The 20,596-nt window shown below is 40.7% G+C and overlaps 1 protein-coding gene across 4 annotated transcripts in view; it reads right to left on the bottom strand.

The window, feature by feature from the left end:
* Positions 1-2,477: 2,477 nt before the first annotated feature.
* The window catches only part of GNE (glucosamine (UDP-N-acetyl)-2-epimerase/N-acetylmannosamine kinase), a 51,479-nt gene continuing 33,360 nt past the window's right edge, over positions 2,478-20,596 (bottom strand). For all 4 annotated transcript variants that reach the window (XM_054584653.1, XM_054584656.1, XM_054584654.1 and 1 more), the window contains 9 exons: positions 19,867-20,019; positions 17,605-17,817; positions 13,717-13,804; positions 12,511-12,721; positions 10,290-10,419; positions 9,727-9,948; positions 7,759-7,941; positions 5,425-5,541; positions 2,478-4,615 (listed from right to left, as the gene is read on the bottom strand). In XM_054584653.1, the coding sequence (XP_054440628.1) occupies positions 4,380-4,615; positions 5,425-5,541; positions 7,759-7,941; positions 9,727-9,948; positions 10,290-10,419; positions 12,511-12,721; positions 13,717-13,804; positions 17,605-17,817; positions 19,867-20,019 (1,553 nt within the window). In that variant the 3' untranslated portion in view covers positions 2,478-4,379. The remainder of the gene's footprint in view (positions 4,616-5,424; positions 5,542-7,758; positions 7,942-9,726; positions 9,949-10,289; positions 10,420-12,510; positions 12,722-13,716; positions 13,805-17,604; positions 17,818-19,866; positions 20,020-20,596) is intronic.

Here is a 20,596-nt window from a genome sequence, read left to right as displayed (position 1 = left end):
ACCAGTCCCCATGGAAAGACCTGAAACCACAAGCAGAGAGAGATGCCTGGCCAGTCCCTAGGATCTGAGCCTCCAGCTGTTCCAGCTCCAGGAAATAAGTGCATCAAACTCCCTGCATCAGAATTGCCAAAGGAGAGCCTTTCCCAAATTTCTGACCCACAGAAACCATGAGCAAGAACAATTACTGTTTAAGCCTCAAATTTTGAGATGGTTTGTGACAAGGATTACTTCCACAACCTACATGACCCTCATGGGGCTACATAAAAAGGGAGTTGGTCCCAGGGACTCAGTGAATGTTCAACATTTAGTTTCAAACTGCTTTCATTGGGTCACTTTGCTTTTTATATCAAATTTTAAATGTTACTCAACATAGCCCTGGAAGTCATAGCCAGAGCAAGTGGGCAAGAAAAATAAAAGGAATCCAAATTGGAAAGGAAAAACTAAAACTGTCACTAGCAAATGACATGTATAGAAAACCCTAAAGATTCCACCAAAAAAGTTAAATGAATTCAGTAAACTTGCAAGTACAAAATCAATATACAGAAATCTGTTTCTATACATTAATAATGAGTTATTAGGAAACAATACCATTTACAACTGCATTAAAAAATAATAAAATACCTAGGAATAAATTTAAGGTGGTAAAAGACCTGTACATTGAACACTACCCAACATTGGTGAAAACTGAAGATGACACAAATGGGAAGATATTCTGTGCTCATGGACTAGAAGAATTAATATTGTTAAAATGTCCATACTGCTCCAAGCATTCTACAGATTCAATGAAATTCCTGTCAAAATTCCACTGGCATTTTTCACAGAATAGAACAATTCTAAAATTTACATGGAACCACAAAAGACCCTGAATAGCCAAAGTGGTCTTGAGAAAGATGAACAAAACTGGAGAAATCACACTCCCTGATTTCCAACTATATTACAAAGCCACTGTAATCAAAACAGTATAGTACTGGCATAAAAACAGACACATATATCAATGGAACAGAATAGAAAGCCCAGAAATAAACCCACACATATATTTACAACAACGGAGCCAAGAATATACAATCAAGAAAGGACAGCCTCATAAATTGCATTGAGAAAATGGACCACAATCTTAACACCATACACCACAAACATTAACTCAAAATGGATTAATGACTTCAGTGTAAGACCTGAAACCATAGTACTAGAAAACAAGCAGGAGTAAGCTCCTTGACATCTGTCTCAGTGATGATATTTTGGATATGATACCAAAAACAAAGCCAAAAAAGCAAAATTAACCACAGGAGACTACATCAAACTTAAAAGCTTCCACATGTTAAAGTAAACCACCAACAAAAAGGCATCCTACTGAACAGGAGAAAATAATATCTGCAAATCATATCTGATACAGGGTTAATATCCAAAATTGAATATAAAGAACTCATACAATTCAATAGCAAAAAAACCCCAAACTGATTAAAAAATGGGCAGAGGATCTGAATAAATATCTTTACAAAGAGGACATACAGAAAGGGTAACAGGTACATGAAAAGATGCTCAATATTACTAGTCAGGGAAATGCAAATCAAAACTTCAAACCTGTTAGAATGGCTACTATCAAAAAGACAAATACTGAATGTTAGCAAGGATGTGGAGCAAAGAACTTCCCTCTCCCCACCTTGCGCACTGTTGGTGGGAATGTAAATTGGTGCAGCCATTATGGAAAACAGTACCAAGATGCCTCAAAAAATTAAAAATAGAGCAATCATAAGACCCAGCAGTTGCACTTCTATCTGAAGAAAACAAAAACACTTAAAGATATATGCAGCCTGTGTTCACCTCATCATTATTTACAATAGCCAAGATACGGAAACAACCGAAAGTGTCCATCAACAGAAAAATGGATAAAGAAATTCTGCTGTATGTTTATAATGGATTATTATTTGGCCATAAAAAGTATGAAATTTGCCGCTTGCAACAACAGGGATGGACCTTGAGGGTATTATGCTAAGTGAAATAAATAAGATAAAGACAGGTACTGTCTGATCTCATTTACATGTGGAATCCGAAAAAAAACAACAACAAACCAATAAACCAAGCTCATAGACACAGAACAGACTGGTGGTTGCCAGAGGTGGAGGAGTAGATGGTGAATAAATGGATAAAGAAAGTCAAAAGGTACAAATTTCCAGTTACAAGTAATTCATAGGCATATAATAAACAGCATGGCTAACTATAGTTAATACTGTATCACGTATTTGAAAGTTGCTGAAAGGAGATCTTCAAAGTTATCACAAAAAGAAAATTCTCTAAACTATTACATAATAATTCTTTATATTATCAAAGAGGTTTTTTTTTTTGTTAAGAAATCAATATTAGATGCCTTACAGAAGTTATATGACCTTCAAAATATAAGCAATGCAACAATATAAATCTCTTCTGGGAAGGGAAATGCTTTTAGCTAGCAAGTTAATTTAAGAACAAAACAAAAATGCTTGGATTTCCGCAAGGAAATATATTTATTTTTTCTTTAGAATTTGGCTCAGTAACAAAAATATTTACATTAAAATAAATTAAGGTATGATTATTAACTATATGTAATAATTATGTTGGAATATATTAGCCTTTCCACAAACTTAACAAAAACTAAGATTTGGTTTTAGATTCAGTACCATCCTTCATATACTTAGGTAGCAATGCAATTGTCTGGTGTACAAAGTGGTCACAGATTTCACCAAGGAACAACTGATGCCCCTTCAGAGTATACCATCTTGCCTCAGACACTGATTGCTGAGCAGACTAACGTCCCACCCATGAATCACCAGGAATGTTTCAACAATAACCAGGACCTGGAGACTACTTCAGGGCTGGTAGAGCTCTAAGAATCAGTCAACCTATTTTTTCACATTAACCCACCAGGAAGGAAGTACAAATGTAATATCGATTCCTTCATTTTATTCTATATGCTAATACTGAATTTACTGTAGAAACTTTGAGGTTCTCCTAAAATAATAGTTGAGAAACATATGCGTATGCTTGTATGCTTTTTTAGATCATCTAAAAAGTATCCATAAAACCTATCACTAGCCCAAAGCCTATACTGGCAAAATTGACACCACATAAAATATCTGATTGGATTAGCTACTTACAGATAGTGCCATGGATAAATCAAGGCATTACGAATGAGATATTAAATAAAGCTTTTGAAAGTCTGCACTAAATTAGAATATATTCACATTTTGAAAATTTTTGATATAAGAGGTTGTGTGGCTTAGCAGAAAAAGCGGAGGGATCTGGGATCAAACCCTGTCTCTGAGACTCACTAGGGACATAGCTTTAGGTATGTTTAAACACTAGGACAGTTTGGGGTTCTATAAACTGGGAATTAAAACACCTATTTCACAGGCTGTGAAAATTTAGAATAATGTATTTGAGGTGGACTTAGTTTAGAGCCTGGCACACAGTAGGCACTTAAGTAAATGGTGGCTATTAGTTTTTCTTCCAGGTTGCAACTGACAGCAAGAACCTTGGCCTTTGTATCTTGACAGCAGCGAAAGCATGGAATCTTGGCTGGAAACCAGATTTGCAGATGTGGGCTCTAGGTCTGACACACAAACATGACCTTAATAGGCACTCCAGGGCCGTATTCAACGAAGTACAAAAAGTTACTGAAAGGAGAGGGTCTGCTTGTCAGTAGCAAAAATCCTAGGGACAGTTAATCTCCTTTCAGAGGCCGTAAATCCTAGTGGCTTCTCAGCTGTCCTTAAGAAGATAAGCACAAGGTCACTAAGGCCACTGTAATTCAGACCCCTGCTCTAAAGTATCTCAAGGTTCTGGAAGAGTAATAACAAGGAACTTCGGGGGCGGTGACAGATATGTCCAATGTCACGATTGTGGTAATGGTTTCACAGGTGCATGCCTATGACGTTTATCAAACTGGGCACTTAAAGTTCACTTAAGCCTTCCATGTGAGATTTTCTTCTATTTCCTGACTAGATCTCTTTTTGCCATCTAAGTTTAGGGTCAGAAGAGGAAGGATTAGTAATCCACACTCCAGTCTCAAGGTCACATTCCTAAGCAAGGCCTGCAGGTCTGAGGGGTATGCCTAGTAAGCTGAGGCCGAAGGCTGCTATAGCTCCTTTCAGCACAGAAAACTGAGTGGCATTTACAGGGTTTGAGCTGAAATGACCCAAGAAAGAGCAGCATCTACAAAAATGGGAGTTGGAAAAGGTGACTTCAGAAGAGGAGACTATAAGCACAAAGTTCTGTGCCAAAGTCACCTGCTATATATCAAATTTAAATAATCAAATTTGCTTTTTAAGAAATGTGCATCAAAAAGATAACCTGATTCCATTGAGGAGCTCTTGAGTTTCAGTCCATGTCCACTACTGGGCAGCCTAGTAGACCCTGCGAGTTGTGTAATCCAGGACCATGCTGGCAGCCCCGAGCAGGGCAGGATCCACCAAATCTGAAACCACCACATCCACGTCCTGAACCGAGGGCAAGGCTTGCTGGCGGATGACGTCTTTGACAGTGTGGATGTAGTGACTGGCGAGGACTCCAGAGAGGATCACAAGGGAAGGATTCACAGTGTGAAGGATGTTCACAACTCCAAGACCCAAAGCCGTTCCAGCTACAGGAAAACAAAAAATAAATTTCAGGAAGGGAACCAAGTCAAAAATGCCCAAGGGAAAGGTGGAAAAGAGCCAGCGGCCAGGAGCATTCACACTGTAACCAGAAGCAGTTCTTTGGAGCTGTTCCTGATTTATTCCTAATAGGAGAAAACGATCATGGAATTCTTTGAAATGAAGAAAGCTGGGTATAGCCCTGGGTGGTGTGTCTCAGTGGACTGCGTGCCAGCCTGTGAAGCAAAGGGTCGCTGGTTCGATTCCCAGCCAAGGCTCATGCCTGGGTTGTGGGCCAGATCCCCAGTAGGGGGCACACGAATGGCAACCACACATTGATGTTTATCTCCCTCTCTATCGCCCTCCCTTCCCCTCTCTCTAAAAATAAATAAATAAAATCGCTATTAAAGAAAAAGCTGGGTATAAAATTGCATATACTGTACTATATGACCTCAACTATTAAAAAAATAGAAATACTGGAAGGAAATGTTACTAGTCGATATCTCTGAACAGTAAAACTCAAAGTGACACTTTTCCTTACTCTCATTATTTCTCTAAATTTCCTATAAAATAAATAAGTTATTTAATCATAGTCATATAACTAAACAAACAACAACAACAAAAAACCTGTTTTAAAAAGCTATGCTGCCCAATACCTTGAAGGCAATTCCCTTTTTTTCCCCTCAGTAAGCAGGAAAAACACCTCTGAATAAACACTCCAGAGCGCCAGTCCTGAGGGAAGCTGGACATCTGGGGGTGCCCCAGGTGGTCTGAGGGCCTGTCCTCTGCGGCCGAGTTGCCAGGAGCGGACACTCACCTGTTCTCAGGATGCTCTGGGCCTTCACGTTGCCAAGTTTCGCAGCTTGGATAAGATGGAGCGCACCCACGGCTTCGTCTTTTGGTACTGACATCCCCTCCACCAGGAGAAGGTCTTCTGTTCGAGCAGAGGTAAGAAGCGGCAGTCATTAGGGAGCTGTGGCAGTGCTGTGCGGAGGCCAAGGTTACGGCTGCGCCAGCGGGCAGCAAGCCCCCAAGTGGGAAGGCAAGGTTTTCACATTTGCAAAACTCATCATTCATAAACATCCATATACATGTCCTTGTTGCTCTCTTGTTGTCCGGTTACACATCGCCCAGAATGTCCTTAACTGGAAAACCCTCGATTCTGATCCGAACCTCCTACTCACCCCTCTAGCTCCCTCACTTCTCACTTCCGTCTGAGGCAGTGTCCTTGAAGTGTTCCTGCCGCCACCGCCTCCCCCGCCTAAATTTATCAGACTCCTCTGCATTCATCTACTTCCCTATCCAACCCAGATGCAATGTGGCCTGCCTTGCCAGTGCCCCACATCCTGTGGGGGGAGTGCACAGTGCCCAAGGAACAGACACAGACCCAGTTCAGTTGCCAGCTGTCATTACGAGCTGCACAGCCCTGTCCCTGTCAGATTACCTCCATGTTTCTCTTTGTGAGACTGGGGTAATAATATAATACTTACCCTAGCAGGACAATTTTAGGGATTAAATGACATAATGGACCATAAAGTACTTCATTAGACCAAAGTAAATGTTAAATAAAGAGGAGGTATTTCTGTTACCTACTGTCCCTGCCTTTCTGCCCCTCCCTCTGCCAGACATCAACCCAGATCCGGCTGCCGCCTCCACCTCAGCTTCCGCTCCCGCTGTCTCCTTTCCATTGGCACGTGCTCACAGATTCCACTGCTTCCCTCTTAGTGTAGTTAGGCTTCTGCTCTCCCTCCCCCGCAGTGTTGGACTAAACTTAAACTTTAAGAGAGGCATTTTCCCCTAAGAGGGCAAAAATTGAATCTTGGCAGCAAAAAAATCTTTTAATATAGACAGTATGTAAATATCTGTGGTATGAGAGTTTCATGGGGTGAGATGATTAGGAAAAAACATCTAAACAGGCTCCTTGGGTGGGGGAGGTGATAATAAACATGAGGTTGAAAAACACTTTTTAGGGCTTCCAATGATGTCCTCATGGCCAAAGCCAATGAACTTTTCTGATTTTCTCTTACTCAGCATTTGACACTACCTACTGCACCCGAGCGCCCACCCCAGCGCCCCCACCGCCGCACACACTCATATGCTGTTTTGCAGGATTCCATTCTTGATTCTTGCCTCATTCCAAGTCTCTTTCAGAAGTTTAACTGCCACCTCAGAGCTGGGTCCCAGTCCCTCCCTCTAGCCTCGTCATCTCTCCCGAGCATCAGACCCCGGTAGCCAGCTGCCTCCTATGCATTTCCACCTGCATATGGCTGCCCCTCTGCCATCAAAACCTGTTCCTCGTCTTACACTCCCAACCTCAATTTGTCCATCCAGAAAATAAAGTGACTCTATAGAACTGTCCCACTTAAAGCTGCCCTCCATTCAACTACCATTTTCTTCCCAGAAAACAAAAAGTTCAGTGAAGAATCTAAAATTCAGATCTGACTGTATCCTTCCCCTAAAATTTTTCAGTGATTTCTCCATTAGCTGCTGATTCTGACTTACTCTTACTACATTACACTCCGCCTTTTATGCATCAACAACACTGTTCCCTAAGCTTGGACATGCTCCCTTGCTCATCCAAACTTGTCTCGCTAGTTCTGTTCACCCTCTGACTCGACCTCTCCGGGCAGCACCTACTGCTCTCCTCACTACATGGAGAGGGTGGAGGGGACACAGGTGTCCTCATGAGCATTTCTTGGCCACCATCACTGCACTGGAGACAGTATATCATGATATTAAATGACTCCCTCTTGCATTAGACTGGAAACCATCCTGACTTTTATAACATGTCCAGAAACAGCTTTAATGCAAATAGACCTTTTAGAGTTCAAAAAGTGGTATGTTCTTCCATTTAATTCTTCATTAAGATGCACATTAGCTACCTACCCGGTGCTAGGGGTTGAGGAAACAAAAATGAAGGAAGCCTTCCCCGCTATCCCAGAGCTCCAGCCCTGTCCACCTCCACCCCTGGAGAGGAAGAGTTCCTATGGGCAGGACCAAGGAGACTTTGGAGCTTCAGTATGAGAAGCTCCTTTTCTTTTAGTCAGGGAAAAGGTTCAAAGTTCTGGCTTCAGTGTTCTCTCCAGAATATCTACTTTGAAGTACTTTTCTACCTTTTGGCTATTTAATTCCTCAAGCGAAAGAAACCAACCATCATGTAGCTTTTTTGCTTCCTTCTGCAAGGCCATTCCAGAGGCATACGCTTCAATACACCCATGGCTTCCACAGGAACAGTCAGGCCCATCTAGAGACACAACAATGTGGCCAAGTTCTGCCGCACAGAAGGAGCTTCCGTGGATCAATTCATGCTGATGAATGATTCCCCCGCCAATTCCTACGGTGAGAGAAAGCAATTGTTGAGGTGGCTCTTCATTTGAAACAGAAAGCTGATGCTTTGTTAAGGAAAGTTTTGGACCGTGAGGTTCTACATAATGCTTAACTCCTAGATAGCTGAAACTTGCTAAGTACCAAAACTTTACCTGGATCACTTTGGAGGGAAATAAGTTTAGCAGATCCTCTGATACCCTGTGTTGCACCTGCCTGGCTCAGTATGATTTCAGCCACAGCTGCAGCGGACAGGCCTGCGCAAGCTCAGCCTCGGCTTGTGACGATCATGTACCACCTCAAACGCACACTGCCCGCTGTTCTAACCGAGGCTTTCTCCAACACTAACAGCTTGGTCAGCCATGCAGACACAGGGCCCGGCAGCAACCCTCAGCTGAGGCAAGACAGGAGCCAGCAGATCCTAGTGGCCAATTCTGGATGGTATTCTGCAGGCTTTCTGGGAGGTTCTGGTAGATTTCAGCCCCTACTGCCCTCAAGGCAACTTTGATAGTGTGTCCTCTAGTGGCTCTCCTCCCACTCTGTTCCACTCTTCCCACCGCCTCACTCCTGCTTCTCAGGGGCCCCGCCCAAAGAAAATGCCCACATCCAAACTCTTGTCTTGGGCCCTGCTTTAGGGAAGACAATCTTTCTAAGGTATTATATACCTCCTGCTTTCTTAAACAGAATATGAAATACAATTTTGCCTCTTAATACCATCAGGCCTAAAAATCTATGCTTCAGTAACGATGAATACCAATGACTGTCTTGTTATGAAGTTTAAGAGTTACTGAGTGGTAAAGAGCATTTTGCCTTAGCGCGCGCTGCTTTTTAGTTTCCCTGCCACCTATTACTTCTTGTGACATCTACTCCTCTACGCCCACCCCTCTTTTTTGCAGCTTATTAACTGCTCTGTGCTAGGAAATGATAGCCAAGCTTGCTAAAACTGTGTCTGAGACTAAGAGAAGAAGTATATGAGCTTAACAGGGAGGTGGTATGATGTAGAGTTTAAGAACACACAAGTTTTGAAGTTAGGCATATCTAAGATCAAATGCTGGCTCGACCATGTACTAGCTGAGGCTGTTTCCTCATCTGAAAAACAAACTGGGACAAGCAAAAGTGGCAGAGTAGGGAACTCCAAAAGTCCATCCCTCCACTAAAGCAATGAGTGAACTGGCAAAAACTATCAGAATCAACTTTTTTGGAACTCTGGAAACTAACAAAAATTTTGCAATAACCAGGAGAATGCTTCATCAAGGAAAAAACAACTGAAATCAGTAAGAGCTTTCTGGCATTTTCTGGTCCCATCGCCCTCTCCTCCCACGAACTAGCAGTGGCCTTGAACAGCAGACCACATTCCCGATACAGATGGCAGTACTGGAGGGAGTGGAACTAACCTCATTTTCAAAGAACTGCGGTGGTGTTTTGACCAGCTCAAAGGGTTTGCCTTTATCTCTCCTGTCTCAGAACTCACCCAGGGCTCAGGGGGCTACCCAAGGGGCGTTTGTCAAAAACATTTAAAGGCAAAATATACTAATTAGTCTCTGCTCCTTAGGGAAATGGGTAACAGTAGGGGCAAACAATATACTAACCAAAAATACTGGGAGGAAAAGTTGGTGAATGATAAGCTTTTAGAAGGCCATGTACATGCTCAGAAAAGAGCTGAGCAGGCCCTCAGCTCTCCCATGTGGCTCTACGCAAGCAGGCTAAAGCGAAGTAGTAAACGGCCCAGCCGAGTGTTAAAGGTGTGCCTCAATATGCACTCTAGCTCCTGAAGCAACCGTTTCTTACTCCTTACCTGTGCCTGTGATAAGTGTCACAAAGTTTTCCAGGCCCTTTCCTTGACCAAATTTCCTTTCCGCCATGGCAGCACAGTTGCCATCATTGTCGACCCACACAGGGAGATGCAAAGTGTCAGACAGGGGAGTCCTGAGGTCCACAGAGTTCCATTCTTGAATCAGTTTGGTTGAATGCAGCACGATTCCTTCCCGAGGATTTACACGGCCACCTGTGGAGACACCTGAGCTCCAAACACGAGGGGAATAATTCTTATTAGCAGTCTTCAAAAAGTGTGCCTACTTTCTGGGCTTCAATCACAATTCATCCAACGTATCCTAAGGCAAACATTACCAAGGACTGCAAGAAAATGACACGCAGTTCTGAGCTAACTCTGTAGCTCCCATAGATACAGTACTATCAACTTCCACAGACAGGACCTAGTGCCATCCATATATGGGGCAGACAGTGATTTGATATTCTGAGCAGAACTCAGAACTGAGCAGAATTCTGAGACAGTAACGCAGCAGAACTCAGTTTTGTACATAAACAAACATTTCTTGGCTATGTAATTCATAATCTTACCTACTCCCAAAATCCTGCAGTTCAGTTTTACAGCTTCTGCCGCAGCTTCTACACACATCTGTAGTATTAAGTTAATCCTCTCTTCATAGGTTTTAGGATTGAACTGAGTATACTTCTTAACTATTTCACCCTAAAAGAGAAAAAAAAAACACCATCTGTCTGGTCTTAGCTAAGGAGCAAACACAGTGAATCTCTTGGCCTTTTTCATGATAAATCAGACACTGCCACGGGACCGCACTACGGACTTAGATGACTGCTTCGGAAGGGAGCCACCATCTGTCTTGGGTCAGCCCTAGGATACACCCAAGTCATTGCCTGAGAAGCCCTTCTGGCAATGGCCATTGAAGCAATGACAACTCCAGGGCCACCCAGACAGGCCTCTCTCTGAAGCATAAGGTCAATGCTGGCTAATCTGAATCTTCATTAAAAGGTTGTATGTTACTCTTTCAGGTTGACAAATTTTCCATGCTTAAATACTGAGGCAACTAAGTAAGTATCCTAAGTACTTAAGCTTTCATCATCTCCCATAACTGAAGCCAACATGGTATGGTATCATGACACTTAAATTACCGTGTTTTATGATATATTTTAACACTAACCAATCAGGGATAAGTCCCCCCTAATTATTCTTGTTTTTAAATTTTTTTCTTTGTTCTCACTTAGGCATTATTTTAAGTAAATTTCACAATACTGTTGTTAAACTTTTAAAAATTTCATTGAAATGTTGGCCAGAATGATGCTAAATCCGTAATTCAATTCGGAAAGTGCTGACATTTAAAAAACACTCAGCATTCCCATCCAGGATATTTGTCAAGCCTTTAATTTTATAATTCTCTTTATATAGATCACATAGTTATCTGGTTTAGATTATTCTTAGGAGGTTTTGTTGCATTGTTCTGAATAGGATCTCTTTTTCCATGCTTCTGTTATTAATGGAGTTTTATACACTTACGAAGGTGAAAGCTGTCACTAATGATTCCTATTAAAAATAATCCAAAGTTGTGATTCTCAACCTGCAATGTGCATCAGACTCATCTGCGAAGCTCTGAACAAATATTGGTGCCTGGCCTCCACCCGCAGAGATTCCAATTGCATCAGTCTGGGGTGGGAGCCAGGTATCTGTGTATTTTTTTTAAACTTCCAGATAATGCTGTTGTGCAATCAGGGTTAACAAACACTCACCTAAAGGAAAACTAAAATCTTTGCTTACAATTTAATGTAAATAGAAAGTCACTGATATTTATATATGTATCATAATACCTAGCCATTTTACTTGTCTTATTCTATAACGTTGTTAGTTTATTCACATTGCCGATAAGTAACATTTTTTATTTCACCCTGCCCACAGTCTCCATGTTTGCTGTTTGTTCCATGCTTCCTTCCTTTCCTAACTTCCAGAACCATGTTCGATAATGTTGTAGAAAACATCCTCCCCTTCCTCTTGATTGTGGTAATAATGCCTCTAGAATTTTTACTATAAGGGGTATTGGCCATTGGTAGGAAATATATCTTATATTAAGAAAATATTCTCCTATTAATACTTTGTAAAGAATATGAATAAAGGATGCCTTTTGGCTTCTCTGGGAAAAAAAAAACAACGTATTTTGTTTTGCTTTTCTTTATTGACCTAAACAACTTTGTGTGTAAAATCTTTGCTATTTCTAATGAGCTTCTGAAATTTTATATATGGACAGTATTTCAAACAGACTTTTCTTGTTAAATCATTAGAGAGCATTTTAACATGGACACGGTGGTGCTTTTATGAAGGCTCTCTCAACTTCTGTCAATGCTGTGGTGACGGTGTGGTGAAGGGACTGAAGGTATGCTGTCCTCAGCCAAAACCATGTTGTAGAGGAGATGCAATTCTCACACTTGTGTACGCCCTCCCTGGTAGTAAGTGATCCACATTCTCCATAGTTCACGCTGTTAACCAAGTCCCAAATTTCAGGTCTCCTGGGTGGCAAAAGCCCTCTCTGGGACCTCGGGGTGTCCCATGGTCAACTCAAATCTCCTCACTTGGCTTCCCTGAGAATTTCACTTCCTTGAAATGTTAATGATTAGTAAAATAGTGACAAACACTGTAATGGATCCCAAAAGTCAATACTGTAGGCAAATGATTACAAGCTTTCATGTGTGTTTCTAGTCCTACCTTCCAATCATACTTTTTAAAATTCGACGACTTGTATGAGATATAAAGTTAAGACCTCAGGAGTTCTTTTACCTTCATGCTGACTATGGCAACTCGGAGGTTCGTCCCACCGAGATCAACAGCCAAAGCACTCAGAGTTTCAAGAATATGGTCAATGTCTTGAGAGATATTGTCCTTCACGGGAGGAAAGCAGAATTTCTTTTGTAGTGGCTCTTGAAGATCAATAGATTTGAGAAACTTCAAAATTCTTGGAACAGCATTTCCATCCCCATATATCTTTGAACTGCAATAGCCAAAAATTCAAATTAAATGCTTCTCTCATACATGCTAAATGATACTGAGGACATGATATTAATGGAATCTCAGACCCGAGGTAATAATTTGTACTTTTTCCTTTTAAAATAACATCTGCCCTGGCTGGCGTGGCTCAGTGGATTGAGTGCCAGCCTGAGAATCAAAGGATCGCCGGTTCCATTCCCCGTCAGGGCACACGCCTGGACTGCGGGCCAGGTCCCCGGTAGGGGGCGTGCAAGAAGCAACCACACACTGATGTTTCTTACCCTCTCTCCCTCCTTCCCTTCCCCTCTCTCCCTCCTTCCCTTCCCCTCTCTCTAAAAATATATAAATAAAATTTAAAAAAAAAATTTTTTTAATGATTAAGAAAAAAAACCACCTGAATCTCTTCAGCAACGTAGCAGTTTCATGTCACCAATGCAATGTCTAATCCATTGTTGACTGAATTACAACTTATTTTCCATCCTGAGACACCATTAAAAAAAACGCCCATCTTATCAAAGAAAGATGATCTTTGTTGAGTCAATTTCAGAATATAACAGTTTGAGACAATGAATTTTTTTTTTTAGTTGTTATCTTTACATTCATGGAGGGAAAGTTATTTTCAGGAAGAAACATTCAAATACAGGAAAATCTCATTAATTTGAAAAAGAAAGAAGGGCAGTCTAAAAATGCTGAACAAAACTGTTTTTAAAGAAAATCAGTTATATTACTTTCTAACACTTATGAAAATTCAAAGTAGGCTAAAGAAGTATTTCCCAGCTACGTTAACTAGCTGAGACAAATAAATAATTCTTCTCCATCAGAACCCTCGGTAGAACAATAGGGGGTGTGTTAGCGAGCCCCGTCTCACCACCAGCTAGGGGGTCTTCGGGACAGAGGATGAGGGCTCTGTTGGGGTGGTGAACAGGGATCATGGCTTGGAAATGGTGCCTAAGGCAGATCCTCTTTTAAAGCACTTTTAAAAAGAAGGTACGTACTCACCAAGGGTACTGTTTACCAAACTGAAGGTGCAGCGCTTGCAATATTTTGTCTTGGGTATCAGCATCCCGGACATGAAGGACATTCTCCCCTAGGTAAACCCAGTGACACAGTACAATGATTCAGCAGTGGGAGTATCCAAAGAATAAAGAAATTAGCAGTGCATTTTGCTCATAATTGTCCCTGAAACCCAGAGGACTTCAAATAAGTCTTCTTTTAGAGAGACATCAACTTTTCTACTGTATACCTTTTTTTTAAAGCACTCTCAGCAAGATTCCCACATATCAAATACTTAAGAGCACTAGGGTCCTTCATTCCCGAAGGAAATAAATTAAGTTTTTGTATATTTATTGAAATAAATAAGGTGGATTAATCTATTGGGTTGGCCTAAAAATCTGTATGATTTTTTCCAAAAAATAAAATACATTTTTCATTTTCACCGATAACTTTATTGATTTGGATATTTTGAGCATGTCAGCTATGTCCTGCATGGTATAATGTTGATTGTTCTCAATTAATGTCTCAATTTGATTACTATCAACTTCAACTGGTCTACCCAACTGTGGAGCATTGTCCAACGAGAAATCTCCAGCACAAAACTTCACAAACCACTTTTGACACATTTGATCAGTCACAGCACCTTCTCCATACACTGCACAAATCTATTTTTGTGTTTCACTTGCATTTTTACCTCTCTTGAAACAATAAAGCATAATGTGCAAAATGTTGTGTATTTTCTTCCATCTTCAATAACAAAATGGCCACAGAAAAATTCACCAATTTTGTTAGTTTTTTTTTAAATGCACAATACAATCTGACAACATCGTTCCGAACGAAGTCAAAGACAACTAAGCACTACTAGAGCCATCTTATGGAAAAAACCAAACTTTCTGGCCACCCCATAGAATCCGCTTGCCACTCATTGGGTCATCTAGCATGTCTACTCTTTCAGTCTGCCCTGCCTTCTATCTATAGCCAGTCGTTCAATCAGCTGGTCAGGCCAGGTTGGTCAGTCAGCCAAGTAGCTGTCAGCTGCTCAGACAGTCACTTTCTCTCAATGTAGTTTCTGACCAACATGAAGGAGTAGATACAGTGAAAATGCCATGTTTTTCAACAGACTTGGCTAAGAGGAGGGGAAGAGCAGAAGGGTAATAGTTGGAGACACAGAAGTATGGGATCAAGGAAGGGGTTATTTTGTATTGTTTTGTTTTTAAGAAATGAGAGGCCTAGGCATGTTTAAATGAGGAGGAAGCTAAAGATACATGGGAGAGAAAGGGTAACTGGTAAGTCCCTCAAAAGGCAGGCTGGGTGATTTAGAACACAGAAGGCTAGCAGTGGACAGGCAAGAGGAACCCCATACCCCACACCCTCCAGTATAAAGAAGGTAAGAAAGAGGGATGGGCATGTGTTTATGAAGTGTGGTGGCAGAAAGCACAGAGACTGCTTCTGACAGAGGACCACAGTGCTCAATCCAGTATTAAATTCTCCGCTCACATCTTATTTGGACTCTCAACAACTTTCAATACCATCTTCTGGAGACACTTTCTTTTCTGGGCTTTAATGATACCACACTCCTGGTTTCCTCGGACCTCATTGGCAGTTCCTTCTCAGTCTTCCTTGATGGGCCTTCCCTCCCTCCCCAGAACTCTGACTGTTGAAGAGCTCCTGCAGTTGGTCCTGGGCTCCATTCTTTTCCCTATTGATATGTTCTCCCTGGGTAAGCTCATTTGGTCCCTTGGTTTTAAATATCATCTCAGGCAGAGTGTGCCATTATATTCAATATCCTTTCTCTATACTAGTAACAGAATTTTAGCTGGGCAGCTGAGCATCCAGCTAAAGAATATACTCTTCAGCTTCCCTTGCAGCTAGATGTGGCCATGTGACTATGTTCTGATAGGACATCTCCCCCATCCCCCTTTCCAAATGGCTAAAATGTGGGCTTGACAGCAAGATAGATGGAGGCTAAGTCTCTATCATACCAGTAAGAAACAAAGAAAAATCTAACTTATTTAAGACACTATTATTTTGGGGTGTCTCTGTAAAGCAGCTGAACTAATACCCTAACTAAATACCATCCTGTATGCTAATCCCTCTTATATCTTCAATTCTAACTCTCCCTGGAACTATCTAGCCGCTTAGAGGCCACTTCCACTTTGATATCTAATTGGCTTCTCAAACTTAACATGATCATTAGAGAATGCTTAATTCCAAACATCCCAAATCTGCTCCTCCCCCAGTTTCCCCCATATCAGGAAAGAGTACACCCAATTCAAGAGTTACTATTGATTCCTTTCTTCCTTTCACTGCCCATACCCAAGCAACCGCAAGTATTATAACAAACCCCAAATCGAACTTTTCTCCACCTCTAATACTACCGCATAGTCTAAGCCACTATCATCTCTCTCGTGAACTGAAAGCCTCTTAACTCGTCTCCCTGCTTCCACTCCTGACACCCCATTCCACTCTCCATATAGCTGCCAGATGATCTTTCCAAAACGCAAGACATATTACATTAAATGGCTTCCCTTCACACTTAGGAAAAAACCCAACTTATTTATGCTGGTTTACGTCTGCCTCCTTCTCTAACCCCATCTAGTATCCATTCTTCTTCCTGCCCATTACTCTACAACTACACTGACCCTTCTGCTTCTCAGATATATTAAGCTTGGTCTTCACAGCGGTTTTTTCCTCTGCTTCTCCCTGATCCTCACATAGCTAATTCCTTGTCATTCACATCTCAGCTTAAGCGTCATCTCCTAAAAGGAGACTTCTCTTATCAAATCTAATGTATTTTTGTTGTTGTTGTTTATCATCTGTCTCTCCTCCCACTAGACTGGAAGTTACGTGACAGCTCAGCCATTTTTAGACTAGTTTACTGCTTAACTGCAGTACCTCGCACATAGTAGGTGCTTATTAAATATTTGCTTAATGAATTAAGGAAGTTAGAAGAATTTTTTCTTTTATTTTTTTAAAATTACATTTTATTGTTTATGCTCTTACAGTTGTCCCAGTTTCCCCCCCTTTGCTCCCCTCTACCCAGCCTCCCCCACTCCCTCAGGTAATCCCCACACCATTGCCCACGGCCATGGGTCACGCATATATGTTCTTTGGCTACTCTATTCCCAGTGCTGTACTTTACATTTCCATGACTATTCTGTAGCTACCTATTTGTATTTCTTAATTCCTTCACCTTTTTCACCGCTCCCCTCCCCCGCTCATCGCACAAGAATTTTCATCTGATGGCTTGCATTTTCTCTGTGAAGTAGGGAGCAAAATAATACTTTGGGAATGAAAGTCTAAAGATAATAGAAAGTTAGGGTGGCAATTATGAAGAATAGGAGAAAGAGCTGGAACTAATCTCCTTGATTCTAGTCTAGTTCTGTTTCTATGAACCACAAACATTTTCCCATTAGCTATAGAAATATATTTGCATGTAGATGGCATTAGAACTTGGACTAATGTTAGTAATAGGATAAGCTCGGTTAGCAAATTCATTAATAGTAACCCTACTTATACTTTAGTTATTAAGGATTCATCTTCCTTAGAACTGCCATGCTCCAAAGTACTGACTAAAGGGACTCTACTAGCCCCAGTAAATGAAAGACTAGCATTCATATACTGATAACACATTCAACTACATTCTCTCTTAAACACTAACATCAAACACCACAATTAACTAAGAAATTCTTAGCTCTAACAATTTCAAAGACAATAAAAATATAAGTAGAGTCCTAAAAACATTTGGCAATCACTGTGTGCTATTTCTAGATTTTAGGCTAAAATTGGTCATTAACTTCATTCACTCACTTGTTAATAATGTTTGTATACCTTGTAATAATTCATACATATGTGTTAAGCCTAGTCAGTTGAAATATAGGCAAAGCTCGATACCTGTTTCTCTTCCAATCTGACGTGTTCCTAGATTGATCACAGGTGTTCCAAAAGCTCCAACCTCTCGTACCCCACAACTGCTGTTCCCAATCATACAACCAGCGTGGGCAACCAACTGTATGAACTGGTCAAATGGGACATGTTTAACTGCACGGAAGTTAGGATGATGCTCAATGCCCTTCTTCCGCATCACTCGAACCATCTCTTTGCTCCCTGAGAAAATGAAAAGAAACTGTTACATAGTTTATGAGATAAGCAATTTTCATTGGCAAGTATAGCCCCACATAAAGAAATCTTCCCATAAAGACTCATAACAGTTATTAAAGAAATAGTCATTTTAATTGCTGATTTTTTCATGAGTGATGAATATCTAAATTACCCAGTCAGCTCTCTTCTTGAACTCATCTAGAAACTTTAAACAGCAGCAGTTGTGACTTTTCAAATAGCACTCAGCAAAGTAAATACCTTTGATTAATGCCTCAGGAAAAGCCTTCACCTTAACAATGAAGAGGTTCAAGACAGGCCAACAGTCTAGCTCTGCAGCTGGGAGTCCCTAATTGGAAAGGTCTCAGGCTCTGCGCACCAAGCTCACACAGCTCAATGGGATAACACTCCCACTTAGCCCACTCGTGGACTAAGTTCCAAGAAATTAGATAGATTCTGATACTGTGGCTGTTATCTTATTTTAAATGCATGAGATTAAAAAATGCTAGAGCTCTCTGAGGGAGAAGCAACATTTAATGCCTCTCTACTCACCCTTTCCTAGCTACCAAGGGAGGCAAAGTTGCTAATCTGGTTGGTTAGAAGGCAGGACAGCAACCACACTGCATGCACCAGTGGGCAGTAGCCACTGATTGAACAGAAGAAGCTGGGAATGCGGCGTTCTCTCTCATTTTAACTTCCTCTACGTGGTGAAGTAGGTAATAGACTCAGGGTTCTAACTCCTCAGCGCAGGCCCGGCCACCGCTCCCCTTGCTAGAGCGTGCCAGTCAGCACCCCTAATGACTGTAGTGCATGGAATGCCAGAAGGTGCTACTCTTCCAAGGTTCGGATTTGGGCTCAGCTGAAGGCTTCTCTTTGGCCTTAAGTCTAAATCACAGGTACTAATCCTATTCCAGAGAGTTCTACATTAGGGAACTGGGCACTAATGTAGACATAATGTAATGAGAAAGTGATGCCTTGATTCTTATTTCCCTATGCGTATATTCTATCAAAAACCCTGTGAGGAGAGGTGAGCAGTTGGCATGATTTAGACATTCCTGGGACTCTTTACTTTCAGAGGGGAAAAATATTTCTAATTTAAAGTATAGCCAATCAGGAAAATATATTACAGAGTATCATTCACAATGAATACTGAACAAGAGAGATATATAATTATACTACAAATACTTATATATAAAAGTTTAAAGGATTATAAAAGAAGAAATATTAAGGTTTTTGAAATATTGATAAATTACCTGTACATCAGGATCTAGGTTGTAGGTTCTTAATTTTTTTTTTCTCAGTTAACACCCTACTTTGTTTGCCCTACCAATAAAGGTTATTTGAGAGACACTAAGACAGGGATTCTTTCAGAGAAAGATGGTGACATCTGGACTTTGCAGCGAAGGGGTCCTGCCTCTTTTACCACAAAGTACTTAAGAGCTCAGCAATGAGTGGGATCTGCTAATAATAGCCAATATTTGACAATTCCTGCTCTGGCATTTCTCATTTGTGTCTTGTATCCCCATTAACGTGGTTAAGTTCTCACTAGTATGAAAGCCTACAGGAAGCTTGAGGATCAGCTGAGGACTTTAGCTCTATAGGCAGACTCTTGAGTTTAAACTCAAGATTATTTTAAGGCACAGCTAATATACATAAGATGACAAGGAATAATAATAACGGCTATGTTACAGTGGTCAGTGGGATCATTACTTTCCTGAAGACACTTTCAACTTCTAAGGTTTGTCTCTTGGCTATTGAATTTTCTTACTAGTGCAAAATGGAGGGAAGAGATTTAACATAAAATTAGAATGAGGATTAGCGAGATTTTTTTTTTTAGTATTTATTTCCTATTAAGTTTCTACTAGACTTGACAAAAACATCACAATCTCTTTAATCTACTGCAAAATTGGTGATCCTTTGAAAACTGGAACACATTTCAGAACAGAGCAGCCTTCAGTATAAAATGAGCAAGATAAAGAATGGCAGTCAAAAGGAGACATAACAGAAACATACAACTGGAAAGGCAGGTGGCATACTTTCATTCTCAAGTCCAGTTACCTGCATCAATATTTGGAAACAGAACTAGGGTCCTCTTGTTAAATGAAATAAGTGCATCCAATGTTAACTCAAACATTTTAATGGAATGCTTAATGTCAGTGGTCACCGGGTGCTGTAGAGCAACAATGTAATCTTTAGGCTTTACATCATCACCTGTTTAAAGAAAATCAAACCACATTGCTTCATTAGTTAAGAGTCTCAAAGGAAAAAGAAGCAAATTCCAGAAGGCAGACTCCAAAGTCTGTGCTTTTAAAAATGCTATGGAAAAACAGTTTGCTACATTTTTAGCACGCCATCTGAATAGGTTCAAATGATAAGAATTTATAGCAACAAGTCCAAGGATTCAGCAAACTTAAATTTTACAAAGGTGCTTGCTACCACAAACAAAATATATAACTTGAAATAGCAGACACTAGAATTCATTGTTTCAAATCCAAAATTTTTCAAAGCATTTAGAAAAATGTGAATCTTCCCAATCCTAACTAGTGTATCTAATGAATTATCATTGGTATTGAATAATACGTTGCAAATCAGGGCATTGAGAGACTGAAAGAACACTAAATGTATTTCAAATAAATACATAGGAGCTTCCCCATACCATCACCCACCAGAGGCAACCAATGGCTAGCATTGCTAAGTCTGTTCAAAGGACTAGAAAGACTTCACTTATCCCCGTGCTAGGATCCCAAGCACAGCTCCTCAGCAAAGATTTAAAGTGTAAGTGGTCCAG

The sequence above is a fragment of the Pteronotus mesoamericanus genome, unplaced genomic scaffold, assembly GCF_021234165.1.
Source record: "Pteronotus mesoamericanus isolate MK-2021 breed Mesoamerican mustached bat unplaced genomic scaffold, CSHL_Meso_final contig_78, whole genome shotgun sequence".
NCBI lineage: Eukaryota > Metazoa > Chordata > Mammalia > Chiroptera > Mormoopidae > Pteronotus > Pteronotus mesoamericanus.
This window is presented reverse-complemented; position numbering and strand designations above follow the sequence as displayed.